This window comes from Aulonocara stuartgranti (assembly GCF_965226115.1).
Source record: "Aulonocara stuartgranti genome assembly, chromosome: 22".
NCBI lineage: Eukaryota > Metazoa > Chordata > Actinopteri > Cichliformes > Cichlidae > Aulonocara > Aulonocara stuartgranti.
In genome coordinates, this window is record NC_138957.1 from 37,049,536 (window position 1) to 37,064,919 (window position 15,384).

General features: G+C 48.5%; 1 protein-coding gene and 1 long non-coding RNA gene across 4 annotated transcripts; one reads left to right on the forward strand and one right to left on the reverse strand.

The window, feature by feature from the left end:
- Nucleotides 1–260: 260 nt before the first annotated feature.
- On the reverse strand, nucleotides 261–12,819 carry atf6b (activating transcription factor 6 beta). 2 transcript variants are annotated; one of them, XM_082522563.1, is made up of 17 exons: nucleotides 12,511–12,819; nucleotides 10,715–10,794; nucleotides 8,860–8,941; nucleotides 8,702–8,761; nucleotides 8,541–8,620; nucleotides 8,234–8,441; nucleotides 6,201–6,371; nucleotides 5,715–5,884; nucleotides 5,371–5,550; nucleotides 4,812–4,894; nucleotides 4,519–4,725; nucleotides 4,025–4,132; nucleotides 3,798–3,894; nucleotides 3,617–3,684; nucleotides 3,216–3,315; nucleotides 3,031–3,115; nucleotides 261–2,776 (listed from the first exon to the last, which is right to left on the reverse strand). In XM_082522563.1, exons 1-17 carry the CDS (start codon nucleotides 12,581–12,583, stop codon nucleotides 2,484–2,486), a joined length of 2,145 nt encoding a protein of 714 aa, XP_082378689.1. In that variant the 5' UTR covers nucleotides 12,584–12,819; the 3' UTR covers nucleotides 261–2,483. The 2 variants fall into 2 exon arrangements, with proteins under 2 accessions (XP_082378689.1, XP_082378688.1); XM_082522562.1 differs by having other exon boundaries at nucleotides 3,617–3,687.
- Nucleotides 12,820–12,942: 123 nt separating this feature from the next.
- LOC309699567 lies at nucleotides 12,943–15,382 on the forward strand. 2 transcript variants are annotated; one of them, XR_014274391.1, is made up of 4 exons: nucleotides 12,943–13,834; nucleotides 14,391–14,547; nucleotides 14,725–14,891; nucleotides 15,007–15,382. It is a non-coding gene; the product is annotated as an uncharacterized lncRNA (long non-coding RNA). The 2 variants fall into 2 exon arrangements; XR_014274390.1 differs by having other exon boundaries at nucleotides 12,943–14,547.
- Nucleotides 15,383–15,384: the final 2 nt, after the last annotated feature.

The window sequence follows — 15,384 nt, forward strand, 5'->3', positions numbered from 1 at the left end:
CCTGTCTGTTCCTCAACCTGCTTTCTTTTCTCCCTGACTTATGAAATTAAATGTGAACAATTAATTTTTTTTAAAAAATCCAGTGTGAGCAGTGAGAAAAATAAAAGTCCCCTTTGAGTCTGTGATGTGAAAGGTCAGTGAGTGAGGGGTCAGTGAGTCTTCCGGCTTCCTCGGAGCTCGCGGCTCTGAACCTTCAGCCGTCTGATTCTGATTCATTTCCTGCTAACATGAAGGCAGCGACCAATCAGCAGGAGCCTGTGAAATATTTACACATTCATGATTTTATTCCCTTTACATAAAAAAGGACAGTTTACATTTTCATATGTGCAGCTTCAGCGAGCTCACAATCTGGTTTGTACAAGAACAGGCTGCAGAGCAGACGGTGGCTCTTAAAGCGGGTCAAAGGTCGGAGTTTTGAATAAAACTACGTCTGAACCACATTTAGAATGCAAACGTCATTCTTGTGATGAACAGACACAAACCAGAACATTTCCTGAGGATTTATCTAAATGCGTGATGTCATAATGTCAGCTGATCAACAAGCACCCCAAAGGTTCAGTAACAGCTTTCAGTGCGTTTTCAGATTACAGAAACCAGGAAGTGAAACATGAGCCGACTGTGTGTGAAAGAACCAACGAGCAGCTGACAAATCTCGTTTTTCTGCTCCATCTGTGTTTTAAAACTCAAACCACCATTAAAAGGAAAAGTTTACCTTCATATCCTCCACGTTCCTCTCTGCACACATGAAGAGTAACATCAGTATGAAAGGAAAACACCATGAAGTGAAACGACATTAACACAGGAGGAGGTTTTCCCACATGTTCACTGTAAGAAAGGCTGCAGATCCTACATTTCCCATAATGCTGAGCAAACGTGACCCTGATGGGTGAAACTTGGGCGCTTTAAACTTTTTAAACGATTGAAAATTTCGTACATACTCAAAAACAAGTCACAGCGTCAGCTCAGCGGGCCGGAGCTATTCTGTACATTTGGGGGTTGCTTTCATCCGCCAGGTCTCTTGCCCCGCCCTCCGTGCTCGTGGTAAACACAAGCATATGTGCACTAATGGACAATCGTCCTATGATCCAGGAGCTCAAATGGAAAATTTCAGCAGTTTTTTTCTCCTTGTGGCTCTGGATGATGTCACAAAGAAAGCATCCCTAATATGGTCATCTCAGCCACAGAAGCCCCACCCAAAATTCAAAAGAAAGGTTAAAGGGGAGTGGCCAAAGCAGCTTTTTATTTTTCCACACAGAGGATAAACTGGCCCCGTATCAGATAAAGAAGGATTATTATGAACTGTGGATCATGCAAAGCTGCTCTGTTAGAGTCTAAACTTAAAAAAAAAAAAAAAAGACAGGAAGTGAGCAGAACAGGCCAAGATTTTTCACAATAAAACAAACTGTATGAAGTTTTCTACACGTTAATTCTGTACAATAATAAAGATCAAAAATCTGCATATATCCATAAATATTTTAGATCAGGAGATAATCCCGAGTTCAAACGACCAGCACAGAGTCACGCCGGACCGTCCGACAAATACAAAATATTTTTCTTTGTTTTTTTACTTTTTGTTGTGAAAAAACAAAAATTAGAAAAAGTAAAAAGGTGACAAGATATCTACACTCATATTTACAACTATTAAATAACCGCTCCAAAACAAGCATAAAAAACAAAACATTGATAAAGGCGACGGCTGACGCACGACGCAGAAACGATTTCACTGCTGTACCACAGAAAATCCAGAGAAGTACCAAACGAGCTGCTTTTGTTTCACTCTCAGTGGAATTTCATTGGTTTGGCTTTTTGCTGGCGATATTTTAGATGCCACACCTCGCGCCGTACGGACGGCGTCACATCTTTGCGGCTCCTGCTTCATGCAGCAGCTGCCGGACTGACAGCTGAGAGGCGCTGCAGCTCCTCTGGGCTTCTGTATCTCATAATTACGACTCACTAAAACGTGAAAAACACGCTGGCGCCGGTTAACGTCTCAGCGCTGTGCTCGGTGTCTCTGAAGGATGAACGTTACACTTGATCCTGTAAATGAGCTGAATTTATTCTGTAAAGTTTATTTCTGACGTTTACTCGGATCTTTCAGAGCATTAGAACAGACTTCCTGTTTGTACGTGAAAGAAGAAGCTCAGCTCGTCCTCTGTCTGAATTATGAGGTACAGAAGGCGGAGCTTAGGTGACAGATGTGTGGCTGTGGGCGCTTCATGGAGCAGCTTCTCCACGCTGCGTTCTCGCTGTTAAACATTAAAACGCAGCATGCACGCCGCTGTCGTTCTTACAAACATGCTGGCGTTTGTGGGACGTCCTCAAGTTCAATTTGTTTTCTTGAATTTTCACCTTTTGGGAAACGGCAGGAAACTCGACTTGTGTGCGGAGAGGAGCTTCCTGTTTGCTGGAGGAGGAACCGTTACCTGGTGCAGGGACAGTGAGGTTATACTTCAAGTCTTTCTCCAACCTTTAACCTCCGACCTTCAGACTCCTTCTGATTGGCTGATTAAGTATTCAGCTGTCCGTCGGCGGGCGGGTAAAGGCTGCCTCTGAGACGGAGAGGAAGAGGAGGGGTGGTGCTGGTGGCGTCCTCGGAGTGAGGTGTGGTTGCTGTGGTGATGGTTGGAGCTGCCGTGGGAGGAGGGGGGAGGCGGGGGTGGGTCTCGAAGCGAGGGGGGGACGGCGGACGACTTGATGGGGACGATCCGAGTGTCCATGACCTCGCAGTCGACCTGCATCATCATCTCGTAGCCTTGAGATGAGTTATAGAGGCTCTCTGAGGAAGAGGAGGGAGATGGAGGAAGAGCGGCTGGTTAATGATAATAACAGTAACCACCATCATCATCATCATCAGGACAGCTGTATCAATAAGGAGAAGAACAGCAGCTGAGCCAATGACAGCCTTTTATCTTCACCATGAGGGCGCGGCGCTCGCTGGGCCGCCGTGACCGAGTCAGCTGTGCACGGCGGCGCTCGCCGAGTGATTCACAGCTGCACTGCAGCCTGTCGCGCCACAGCGTGCACACTCACCGTTTACAGACATGGCCGGCATCACCAGGGACATCTTGGGCCGGCTGGTTTTGTTGTGGCTGATGGCTGGAAGCAGGAGGTGATCCTGCAGGAAGACACGCCGTTTAACACGCACAGCTGTGAGAGCCTGCTGTGTGTGTGTGTGTGTGCGTGTGTGTGTGTGTGTGTGTGTGCGTGCGTCATACCCGTCTGAACGAGACCACGTAGAACGTGTCCTCTCTGCGGTCGATGGCGTCCAGGAAGTCGCTGTAGGTGACCTCAGGACCAGGAAGCACCTGCAGCTGACTGCAGCAGGGAGAGACTCATCAGGCTGGACAGTAACCAACATTAATGCAACAACACAGCAAAAGTGTTTCTCAGCTAACATGAGCTCACGTTATAATAAAAGTTGTTTTTTTTTAAACAATCAGCACAAATATTTTATAACTGAGTTTCAGCAGCACAGAAACATTCAGCGATTTAAGCTTTGGATGTTTTTAAAGACTCTTTAAACGATGGTCATGTATGTCACTTCCTGTCTGACTTGCTGAGGCTGACTGCTGCACCATCAGCAGGTCTGCGCTCGGCGATGAAGAGCGCGTCGTACCTTTCTATGGAGCGGTGAGTCTGGATCGGCAGATATCTGGAGAAGTTGGTTTTCCTCTGCTGAGCTTTCTGCTGCAGAACGAGACACAAGTGACACAAAACACAGATCCCAGTGAGCTGAAGACCAACTACTGTTCTCCATTAAAGGATTAAAACTCTGGGAGATGAAGACGACTCCTCACCTGGGTGACTTTGGCCTTCTTGGCCATCTTCGGCTTTCCGGACTTCTTGCGATCGATCTGGTGTCGATGGACCCATCCTCTCAGCTCGTCCGCCAGCCTGCAAGATTCAGAGGAAGCAAAGAAACAGAAGCAGGAAGGTTTAAATACAGCTGCAGCTCCTCACATCAGCGCGAGCCACAGCGCGAGCCACAGCGCCAGCGTGGAGATCCTAACACAGTCAGACTCACCTGAGAGACTCGGAGCGGTTGAACTGCCGGCAGTCAGAGGAGGTGAAGTAACGGTCGATGTCCTGCAGAACCAGGTCCTTCACATCACTGAACACGTCGCTCAGGTTTCTGCACACGCACACGCACACGCACGCACGCACGCACACGCACGCACACGCACGCACACACGCACGCACGCACACACACACACGTTTGTTTCAGTGTGGAGAAACGGTCTGATGCAGGCGGGCTTCTGTTAAACGTGTCTGTCAGCTGATAACTGTGACAGCGTGGACACTTTCACACACACCCACTGGTGTATCAGTGGGTGTGTGTGTGTGTGTTGGTGCTGCTGTGGCTGGGTGTTTGACCCCTGACCTCTCTGTGTGATAAAGCTCCGCCTCTGCCGAAGCGCTCTGTATTCAGAGCTGCTCCTGTGGTGTGATGGCAGCACAAACACTCAAAGCCGACAGTCGCAGTGATGTCACAAAACGCCGACATCAGCTTCCTCTCACCTGAACTGATACGGCTCTGCGGCGTATTTCGCCTCCGCTCTCTTCCATCGCTCGTCTCCTCCGTCCTCCTCCGTCTCCGTCTTGTCCTCCACCTTGTTGGTAAGCGGCGGCGGCGCCTGCTGGTGCTGTTCGATCTCCAGCAGCCGCCGTCCTGTAAACGACACCACGTCTTCGTGCAGACCCGTCGCCAGCTTCCTGTCTGTGATGCTGTGATGCAGAACAGAACGTGCTGATCAAAAGCGGCGCCGACATCTGCGGCGGCAAATATTTTCACGACGAGTCGCAAACGATACCTGACGGGTCCGAAGCTGAAGGTCATGAAGAGGAGGACGACCATGACGCACACGGCTCTCTTGTTACTCGCTGATTCGGCGCCCTGAAATGACACGAACACGATGAGAGAATGACCCTGAACGCTGACGCAGCAGGTCCATCTGACTCTGTTCTTATTCGTCTGACTCCTCCCCTTTTGTCTCAGTTACTTCCTGTTGGTGGTTTTGGCTCCCTCAGCAGATCATTCAGTGTCGTTACGCAGAGACGCTGCGTCTCACAGAACGTTCCTCACTCAGCAGCAGGTTAAGCGACATTACGCTGAACGCCACGCTTGGCGCTCTGATGCTGCTGTCACGCATCAGATCCTTATCACAAGGCTGAGGAATGGCGTGAAGCTGAAGAGCTGAGAGGGAAAACACGAACAACCAGAACGTCCAGCTCGCAGGACTCCACCAACCGGTGTGTCCGCTGCTGTCCTGCTGCTCCCGGCGTTTACAGTTTAACAGCAGGCAGAACGGTTCACGCGCGGTTTCCATCAAACCTTTCACTCGTGTGTTGTGATGTTTCTTGGAGTCTCACCTCCTTCCCTGCCAGTCTCTCCCTCAGTGCCTGGTTCTCCTTGCGGAGCCGTTCGTTCTCCTGCTGGGCCTCCCTCAGCTGAGCCTCCAGGTTCTGCAGGTACTCCTTCTTCTTCTTCCTCGACTGGCAGGCCGACTCGCGGTTCTTTATCATCCTCTGCTGCCGCTTCAGCACTTTCATCTGAGGAGGAGGAGGTGGTCAGTGAGGGAAACAGGAAGGAGGAAGTTAAAAAGAGAGGACAGGAAGAAGAGGAGGAGCTGTGTGAAAGTTGTGTGATGTAATCCGTTCACAGGCTCAGAGTGAGGAATTGTGGGTACTGGCTGTAACGTCAGTGCTGTACTCACATCGATGCCGTTCGAGCTGTTGCCGGGCAAAGTTGTGGTCGCCGGGACGATGGGTTTGCTGGTGGGCGGGGCCGTGGGGCTGGAGCAGTGCTGGGGGATGCTGGGAGAGACGGGCTCCATTTTGACGATGGCCGGCGTGGAGCCGAGGCAGACGGACGGAGAGATGACAACTGGAGGAGGAAGAGGAGAAGATGAAGACGAATCTGCTCAGAGCATCCTCGACACACGAGAACTGAACACATGACTGTTTAGGAAGGTTAAAGGTCGGACTCCGTCATCACTCATTCCCCGACTACGTTATTAAATCAGCTGCACAAAGTGAAACGCCACGAAAAGCAAAGGCAGAAATAAATTAATATATTAACTTATAATAATAAATTAAATTATTTAGATGTGAAACATAAAAGTAGATATGTATAAAAGAAACGGTGATGGGAAAGGAAATAAACAGAAGGATTAGTAAAGGAAGAAACAGGATGTTGTTACCAGGTCTGGTCTGGTCCATGGAGGGGAGGCCCTGCAGTATGAGCGCCTTGGCCGGCGTGGCGGTCTGGGAGACGGGGAGGGTGGCGACGCACACGGGTCGGGGCTGGATGGGGGGTTTGGTGCTCAGGATGGTGTTGGCCTTTAACGTGGCCAAGCTCGGACTGAGAGAGACTGAAAGAGACAAAGAGGCGGCGTCAGAGGTTAAAACGGCGCCGTTTAACAGACGCTGCAGCGGCGCTCACAGGTCAGACTGGAACCTCGCGGCTCTTTGGTTAAACGACAGCGTAAGTGAAACCCGACGCTAAGGCTCAGCATGCAAACAGGACGGAGCGCGCACGCTGCAGTTAATCCAAAGTACACAAACAGGTTTGTTAGCGTGCGTCGTTTGCATGCTCGCACAGAACAACCGGTGTGGAGGCGCTGCAGCTCTGCAGCGCTGCAGGCGTGCTGTCCACAACAGAGCAGGAAATGCTCCAAACTTTTAATGACAAACTTGATTTTAGAAGATAAACACAGTAGTTTGAGTTCAATCACTCAGAAACTTCTGGAAACATATTTCACTCAGTGATGTCCTCTCGCTGTCATGGTTACCCGACGCGTCTGACCCTGAGCAGGATTTAAACTCCTCCACATCCTGCTGGCAGAGCGCACACACGCATACAGAGGTAAGCTAACGTGACACCAGCGTGTGCTTTCATACGGCCATCACTGCCAGGATTTATAATCCAAACCCTCTGATGTTCATTAGAGACACTTTAAGGTGAGCGGCGAGCCTCAGAGTGAGTCGCTGTGGTGATGATGATGATGATGATACACTCGCCTTTTCTCTGCCTTTAACCAGGATCAGGTTGCAGCAGATGAGACATTCATGTCTGTTGGGACCGACCTATTATGTTCAGGCTCCACCTCCACAGTCGCCCAGTAAACTGAGAGCTTTCCCTTCAGGCAGAGCCCAAACATGAAAGCTCGAGCGACCCGCCGACGCTCCGTTTTCCCCACAGTTCAGATAAAAGCTGCTTTGAGCTGCTGCCTTATTCACACCGGCTCTCTGAGCAGGCTTACACCTGGAAACAGCAGAGAGCCACTGAGGCAGAGCTCACACACCTGAACTCTTTCACCTCTCACACAAAGGGCCGGTGCTGTGCTCGCCGACTCGTCCACAGCTGCTTCACACTGAAGTGCAGCTCAGAGCCAAAGTTAACCAGCACGGGAACATCCTGTTTTTAGACCGACGTGTGCAGCGACGTGTGCAGCGGCCACGAACAAACAACACCAAGCAGAATACAATCTGCACACAGACATTCGCTCATTTTTGCAGCTCGTATGACGTCGCCTGCCTAAAAACAACTTTTATGTTTAAAGTGCAGTTATGCAAAACAAACTTACATTTCCCCGAGAGACCCGACCTCCCCTATAAACGTGTATCAGTGCACACACACACACACACACACACACACACACACACACACACACACACACACACACACACACACACACACACACACACCTCTAACAGCCTCCCTGCAGCGACGCTTTCTGCCTGCTGGTTATTTGTCATTACTGAACATCAGGCTTGAATCAGCAGCTCGTCATCAGCCTGCAGGTTGATGAACTCTGAACGCGTGGCTGTTACATCACTCCATGGCCATCAGCTGATCACAGCTCATTAAACTGAGAACCCTGAATCTGACTTTGAGCTTCAGATTGTCCATCACTGTGTCAAAAGGCTAAAGTCTGACCTCGGTGTCACAGCAGCTAACCAGGCGCCTCGGAGACGTTCTTCTTGTTTTGTGTGATTCTTGGACAAAGGTTACATTTGATTACACGAAGCTGGAGAAGCAGGCCTGATGTTTCTGATGCTTCCTGACGTGGAGAATGACTCCCAGCCAGGGAAGCTGCTCATTAAGCTAACACTGGTCCTCTGTAGCCACACCTGGAAAACTTGCGCTCGTGCACCAATCACCAAAGCAACCAAACCACACCCAGCTTTCCCATTGGCTGCTTTCAGTGGATAAGCGGGCGAGCGGTCGTACCTGTAGCCTGCGTCTGTAGCCCGCCGATGACCGCCGGGATCGGCGTCGTCAGCGGCGTCTGGAGCTGCGTCTGTGTCACCGCAGCAATCTGGGTTTGTGTTGGGGGTGCTGTTGTTGCTACGGTAACCTCCATGGACCCTAGAGGAGGCGACAGCACGTCTCCGTACATGTAGGGAGGAGTCGGAGGATTTTCGCCTTTAACGGTGATCTGAGCAGGAGAGAGAAACGAGGACATCTTTTTAAACGCCATAACAAACCCGTCTGTGTTCATTAGCTTTCTATAATATACCCACTGACTGAGACACACCTGTGGGTCAGGTGGAGAGGCCGAGCACTCGGACTTGAGCGAGGACGGGGGCGAGGGAGGCTCTGCTTTCACCTGAAACACTGCACACGACAAACAGTGAAACCACAGGAAACGTACAAACGATCCAAAACCCGATGAAAAGAAACCCGACAGGGACTTACACATCTCCACCGGCAGCGGCTGCGTTATTGTCATTTCGTTTTTAATGGCCGGAGCGTCAGCTTCAAAGAAAACACACACAGGAAACAGCTCATTTACATCAAACTCACACTAAACGGTGGTGGTTTAAGGTCGCCACGGTCCGCTGACCGCCATGTACCTGTGAGAAGGTTGTCGTCAAGGTGTCGCCAGGGCGACGTAGGGTTGTCAGGATCGAGGGTGAGCACGAGGTCATTGTCGAACTGGCAGAACGAGAGATAGAGAGAGAGAGAGAGAGCAAAGAAAGTAAACAATCAGACCCAGCAACTGTGTGTGTGTGCATGCTGTTTAGATATCTTTGTGGGGACCAACAGCCCAAACGTGCCCGTCTTCACGAGTTTGCATGTTTGAGACTTAAAGTGTGGGGTTAGTGTCAGGGTCACAGTTGGGTTAGGCATTCATAGTTAACGGTTAGCAGATAGGGAACGCCTATGTCAATTAGATGTCCTCACTAAGATACCAAAACGAGAGTGTGTGTGTGTCTCATTATCACACCGCTGTCACCAAAGCAGCAAAGTGGGCGGAGCTGTGATCTGCAGCTACAACAACTCAGACAAAAACTTGAGTTTCTGTGAGGACGTAAATCTGCTGAAGCATGAAGCATCAGGAGCTGTGATGTGGAAACTCAATTCAGGTCAAAGGTCACAGGAAGCAGGTGATAAACATGAAGCAAACATTTCTCCTCATTGAGGGCCAAAGCAGCACGCCAAATATTTCCATCGTTATTTTAAGGTGGGACGTTTGCAGAAACTGTTTGCAATTCAGTAAACTTGTCGGTCACGTCCTGCAGATCACAGATAACAAAACACCAGGAAACATCCTGCTGAACCTGCAGCTTCAACCAGGAAGCAGCTCCGCAACACACGCCACGTCACCGCTGATCGTTAAAGTCATAACAATTATTAATCACCATCTGCAGCACTTTAAGCTCACAGCTAAACTAGCAAACACTGCATTCACAGCAGCTTGCTAACCAAAACAGTCATGTGTCAGTCTGTTTCAGAGACTTTTAATCTGAAGAACCAAAATCCAGAAAAACAAACTTTTACTTTGAAAGTTTTGTTTTTCTATTTAAAAAACAAACAAACAAACAAACAAAGCAAACAAAGATTCTGGTGCTAAAAAAAGCTTCTTCTGCTTTTCTTTGTCTTCCTGACTGTGCAGCTACGATGGCTGATGTAGATATTAAACATGTCTAGAAGTCTCAGCTGTTTCCCACTCTTGATGCAGCTGAAGCCACAAAGGGGAAATATTCCTTATATGGAGGTCTCGGCCACAGAAACCACGCCCCTGCTCTTCAAACCTGTTTGTGGGGCAAACTCAAACTGTTCATTTCAGACAGATTATGAACTGAGCAGCTGCAGTGAGGTCCAGTGGAAGTATAAGAAGGCTTATTTTAAACCATCACTCATGCAAAGCTGCTGTAGTTGAGCAAAATCAATTTATCTGTTAAAACTCAAATGATCCCTACTTCAGAAATTATTTGTCCGTTTATTCTTGTACATGTTGATCTCCTGCTATCCAGGATGTGTTTGTGGGTCATGTGATAGTGGAGTGACGAATCAGGGAAGCAGTGCAGCGACTCGAAAGACCCAATCAGGCAGCGATCGCTGGGCTCAGCGTCGTCATTTTCATAAATATCAGACAGTCAAATAATGAGCTCACAGCTCTGTGAGGCTACGCAAATGTGCCCAGCGAGTCACAGCAGGCCAGGTCCCAGAGGCAGAGCCCACACAGCCCTGCAGGCTCACAGCCGTCTTCACTGCTCAGTATCAGGCAGGTGGTTTTAATGTTGCGGCTGAACACTTTGGTTTTACATCATCTGACGGTGCTGATGATCTAGGATTAGCTGTAAGTGTAGCAGCAGAGCTACACACTGGATTTCATCACCGTGTGAAAGTGCTGGTCGCAGGGTGTCGGGTTCAATGTGAGGCGTGCACAGAAAGCAGAGCGTGAGCTTTGTGTGTCGAACGTACCGATGCGTCGTATTTCAAGCCTCGGCCGAAGTCCCCGTCCTCGCCCTCCTCCATGCTCTCACACTGGAACAGGCAGGCATCTGCAGGGGACACGAGTCCACATACATGAGAGAAAACAAAACCAGCTTCAACCACGCACACACCGCGATGGTGTCAACTCTGCTTCTCCCGTCATGCTTTCCTCACACCTCTGGAGTTTGAAGCCACATGCTGTCAGAGCAGCACTCAAAAAATCTGCATGTGACCTTTACTTTTTATGAATCCTCCAGATCTCTGCACAGGATTTGTGACAGAAGGACAGCAGCAGGTTTAAAGATGGAGGTGAGACCTGCTGTGATGGTTTGGAGATGGGAGGCGGAGCTGAAGTGTGAGCAGATGGACAGGACTAGAAATGAGTCCATCAGCTCAGCCGGAGACGGCGTAAAGTATTCGAGTATCCCAGAACTCGAGCTCAGAGACGCTACGATCACAGATTTTAAAATGATTTACTGACTAATACAGGATATTTTTGTGATTAAGAAAGATTAAATGTGCCGATAGCTGTTATCAACGAGGAAGCTGCAGAGTGCCCCCTTGTGGACAAACTATGCACCATTAACACACAGCAGGGCTGAATGGTGTTTCTCATGTCTCCTCTTACTGTTTTGTCATGTTTATAGATGCTGATACCATTTTATTTTCTAGAAGCTGATAAATACACACTGATCTGTGGATAATAATAGCAGAGTTTCTCTTACCAACAAAATAAAAAACCTAAACTTTTTACACACAGAAGTTTATATGTGATGACTCCGCCTCCTGTGCTGCTGTGTGCATACATACAGCATGCTTGCACTTTGGTCAGAAATAGCTGTGTTTTACACGTTATTGTCCTTTATAAGCGTCTCTTGTTCTCAGGTGTATTCACTCTTCCTGCTGCTGCTCTGACCCACTTCTCTCAGGGGGATCATTAAAGTTTCATCTAATCTCAGGTGAGATTAGATGAAACTGTATTTACCGCAGCGGCAGGGCGCTATAAATTCTTTGGTCTAACAACTACAATAAAACGGGTTGTAAACCTACTTCACTGTTTAACAGGCAGGTAAATCCTGGAAACGTGTTTTTTTATTTAAAAATGTTAACATAACAGAGAGAGCTACATCTACAGCACGGCTGTTCTATCTGACTGGTTATCCATGACATGTTATTCTAACAAAGGGAACAGCACACCCTCCACCTGCATCCACCTGCCTACACCACCTTTCTCGGGGTTATTGTGAAGCTGGAGATAAGAGAAGGCTGATGAGGTTTTTTAACCAGTTTCCAGCAGATATCGCGATAACAGCGTGCGCTGATCACGACAGTCGTGACAGCCCTCTTCCTCCCCCTGACCGCGGCTCGAGCTTTGCCCTGAAACATGTCAACAGTACGCGGTTTAATGCGGGTTTTTAGCGGAAATGGGGGAACAACACGCAGAGGGCGACGTGTGCGGTTAAATTAAAGCAGCTCACGTTTCCAGCCAACGTGTTGAACACACCGGCGCGTCCGGGCGAGCAGGCTGAAGGAGGAAGTGCGTGCACAGGACAGCCCTGCAGTCGCGTGCGCTCTAACACAACCCAAAAATCATCATATACGAATATATTTGACCAGTTCTGTCGTGAACACAGATGTCACGGTGAGAACAATGAGCGCCGAAGACGCTCCGACGACCCCGTTTGCGTCGCCTCGCCTTCTCGATGCATCCACACCCCCGCTATCACGTCAGCCTCCTCTGAATGCTTCAGCCTCACCCTTAATGCTTCAAAATGCTGCCTCACCCCAGTCTTCGCTCGTCAGCAGGTTATCCGCGAAGAAGCGGCTGTCCAAGTCCGACAACAGATCCGTACCCATCGCCCCGCAGGCGGTGTGTTTGAGGAGCAGGAGGCTCGATAGCAGCTAGCTAAACAAACAGACAGATTACCGCCTCCAGCGTCCGCATCAAGATAGCTGGGCGGTGTGATGTAAAGATATCATTTATAATTCAAACTAATCAAATATATATTTGCTCTAAATTCCCTTATTTATGTCAACTTTCTGTATCCTCTTGAACTGTAGGTCCTTGCCTTTTACGTCGCATATGACAGCACAAGGAAACGCTTCTTTTGGGCAGAGCTACCGCCCACGTCTGCTAGAGAAGCCAATCACAGCACAGGGATGTGTGATTGACTAAATATTGGGCCAATAGGAGAATTCAGAGACTACTATTGGGTTGCCAGGGAGCCTATCGTTGAGAAGAACAAGTGAGGAAGGGCTTTAAAGGTGATTCGGTCCAATCAAATGGTCGTATTTTGATTGACATGTGTAGCAAGCCAGTGAACGCTAGGAATGTCAGGGTTTGACAGGCAAGGGGAGCCAATCACGGGTTAGAAGTAGAAAAACAGTTTTGGTGAACTCACGTGGATCCAGGCAGAGAGATATGATTTCTGCGTTATGTCCAGTTTGTGGACGAATTTAAGAAGAAGCCGGTGTGCACACATAAACAAAACAATCCGCGTGGTAGTAAACGATGCTAGCGGGGCTGGCATGGGGCTCTCATTTTTAGTTTTGGGGATGAAGCGTGGGAGTCGTTACATAACAGTGCAGCGTGAGTGGGGACAAAGCGAAAGCGGCAGCTTGCAGCCCCTCACGAGGGTTTTGTTTTTATTAATCACTGGGAGCACACCTGAGGATGGCGCAGGTGCTGCGCGCTGCAGGGGGAAGTTTTAATGAGGAACTCGGAGAGCTGCAGCTGCTTTCCGGTGTACTGCTGTGGCTTTTATGTGGAAGGTGGAGCACAGCGCCTCCTAGTGACGCACTCGGAGCGTTAATAAAAATAAATAAAAGTTTCCAGCTGTAAAATAAAATGGTGTGTGAGCAGACATGTCAGGTGATCACAGGTGTGCTGTGATCTGCTGCAGACAAACAGGAATTTCAAAAACATGTTTTTCTGTTCCTGGATTTTCCTGTAAGGGACTGTTTCAAGGTGAAAATGGGACTAAAACACAGAGACTTTCACAGGACCAAGGTCAGTGTGACAGCACAGACCAAACACATGCACCTGGTTTTGTTGTCCCACTAAACTAACCCAGCGGTCTAACCTGTGCTGTGCACTGAAGGTCTGTGGTGAGTGAGCTCATGTGGTTTTCTGAGAGCAAATGAACGTGTACGCTCTATTTCACAGCTCTGACTATTGAAACCTTTAAACGTGCAAATGACTGACAGTCACATCACTGTAATTTTGTTGATGAATGAAATCTGGTGCAGCAGAAACGATGTAACTATTATTATAATCAAAGAATCCTAAATTTAAGAGTCTGAAAACATGGTGGTAGATGCTTCCATAGTGGAACAAGGTTTCAAAACTCTACTTGGACTAAAATGATTCTACACATGCAGCTTATACGAGTATGTCCTGTTGATCACTGAGATTAAAGTTGGTAAGGTTATGATTCATAATAAGCACCTGGATGCAGAGTCACGTGACTTGGTTTTCTGTTTCACTTTGTTGAGTAGAAATCTTTGCGTTTCTTCAGTTAATTGCTGGAAAACCAGACTCAGTCAAAGAATCAGGACAGTGTCCAACCCCGAGATCTGTGACACCAACAGAAACAATCGTACATACGTGTGTCCACCTTTAGTGTCACACCAACACTGCACACTGTGTTTTCTTGTGGTTTAGATGCTATGTATAAAAAGAGCTCACACCAGAGACCTACATACGTGACCACAGAGTTCCTGTTGTCGGCCTTTGGTGAATCATAATGTCCATCCTGACATGAAGGTGAACATCATCTGCAGTCTTTTTGTCTTCATTCTTGGCTCTAATGTCACTAAAGGTAAGAACTTTGCACATTTACTGAAACCAAACAGTTTAATCTGCTCCTTGTTTCACTGTTTTCATGACGGTCTGTGTTAAACTGTGAGCTCTTGGTTTGTACTGGCGGACTCTATGTCCTCTCGCTGCATCGGGCAGGTAAATGATCAGAGTCTTGTTACGAATTCTGTGTTTGCAGGTTTCATCCATGAAGCCGTTCAGGAGAATCAGCAGGTCATTCTGAGCTGCCGTCGCTCTGTAAGGGGCAAAGTGACGTGGAGCAGAGAGAGTGCTGGAAGGCGGGTCCCTGTACATTCAGAGAGCTGCCGTCTCAGACTCGGGGACAGCTGACCGTGATCCCATCAGGTAACATCAAGCTCTTTTAATGAGGACGTGTAATTATAAAATGAGAAGGGGGAAAGAGTCCTTGTTGTGGTTTGTATATTCCAGCTGTGCGTTATGCCTCCTTTATCTCTGACAGGATAGACCTATGTATCCTTGGATGTAGCTCCTCCTCATTCATTTTAGGAAATAAGACATCCTTCAGCATGAGGCAAAAAAGGGAAATACACAAGGTGGCAGAGAAGCGCAGCGAGCGAAATAAAACAGGACGTGGAAACAAAGAAACGAACACGTGCAAAGAATGGCTGGGGGCGAGTGGGGGAGGGTGTACTTTACTATTCAGTTGTGATACCAGATGTTTTTGTTGCACATCACACAATTCATGTTGTGACTGCTGTTATCTCCTGGTTCCACGGCCATTCAAAAACACTTTGATACCTCAAACTGCTGTTTCTGCCCCCTGACAAACTGTGGAGCTAGAAGGAAAAAGGCACCTCCACCACCCCAACCGCCCCCA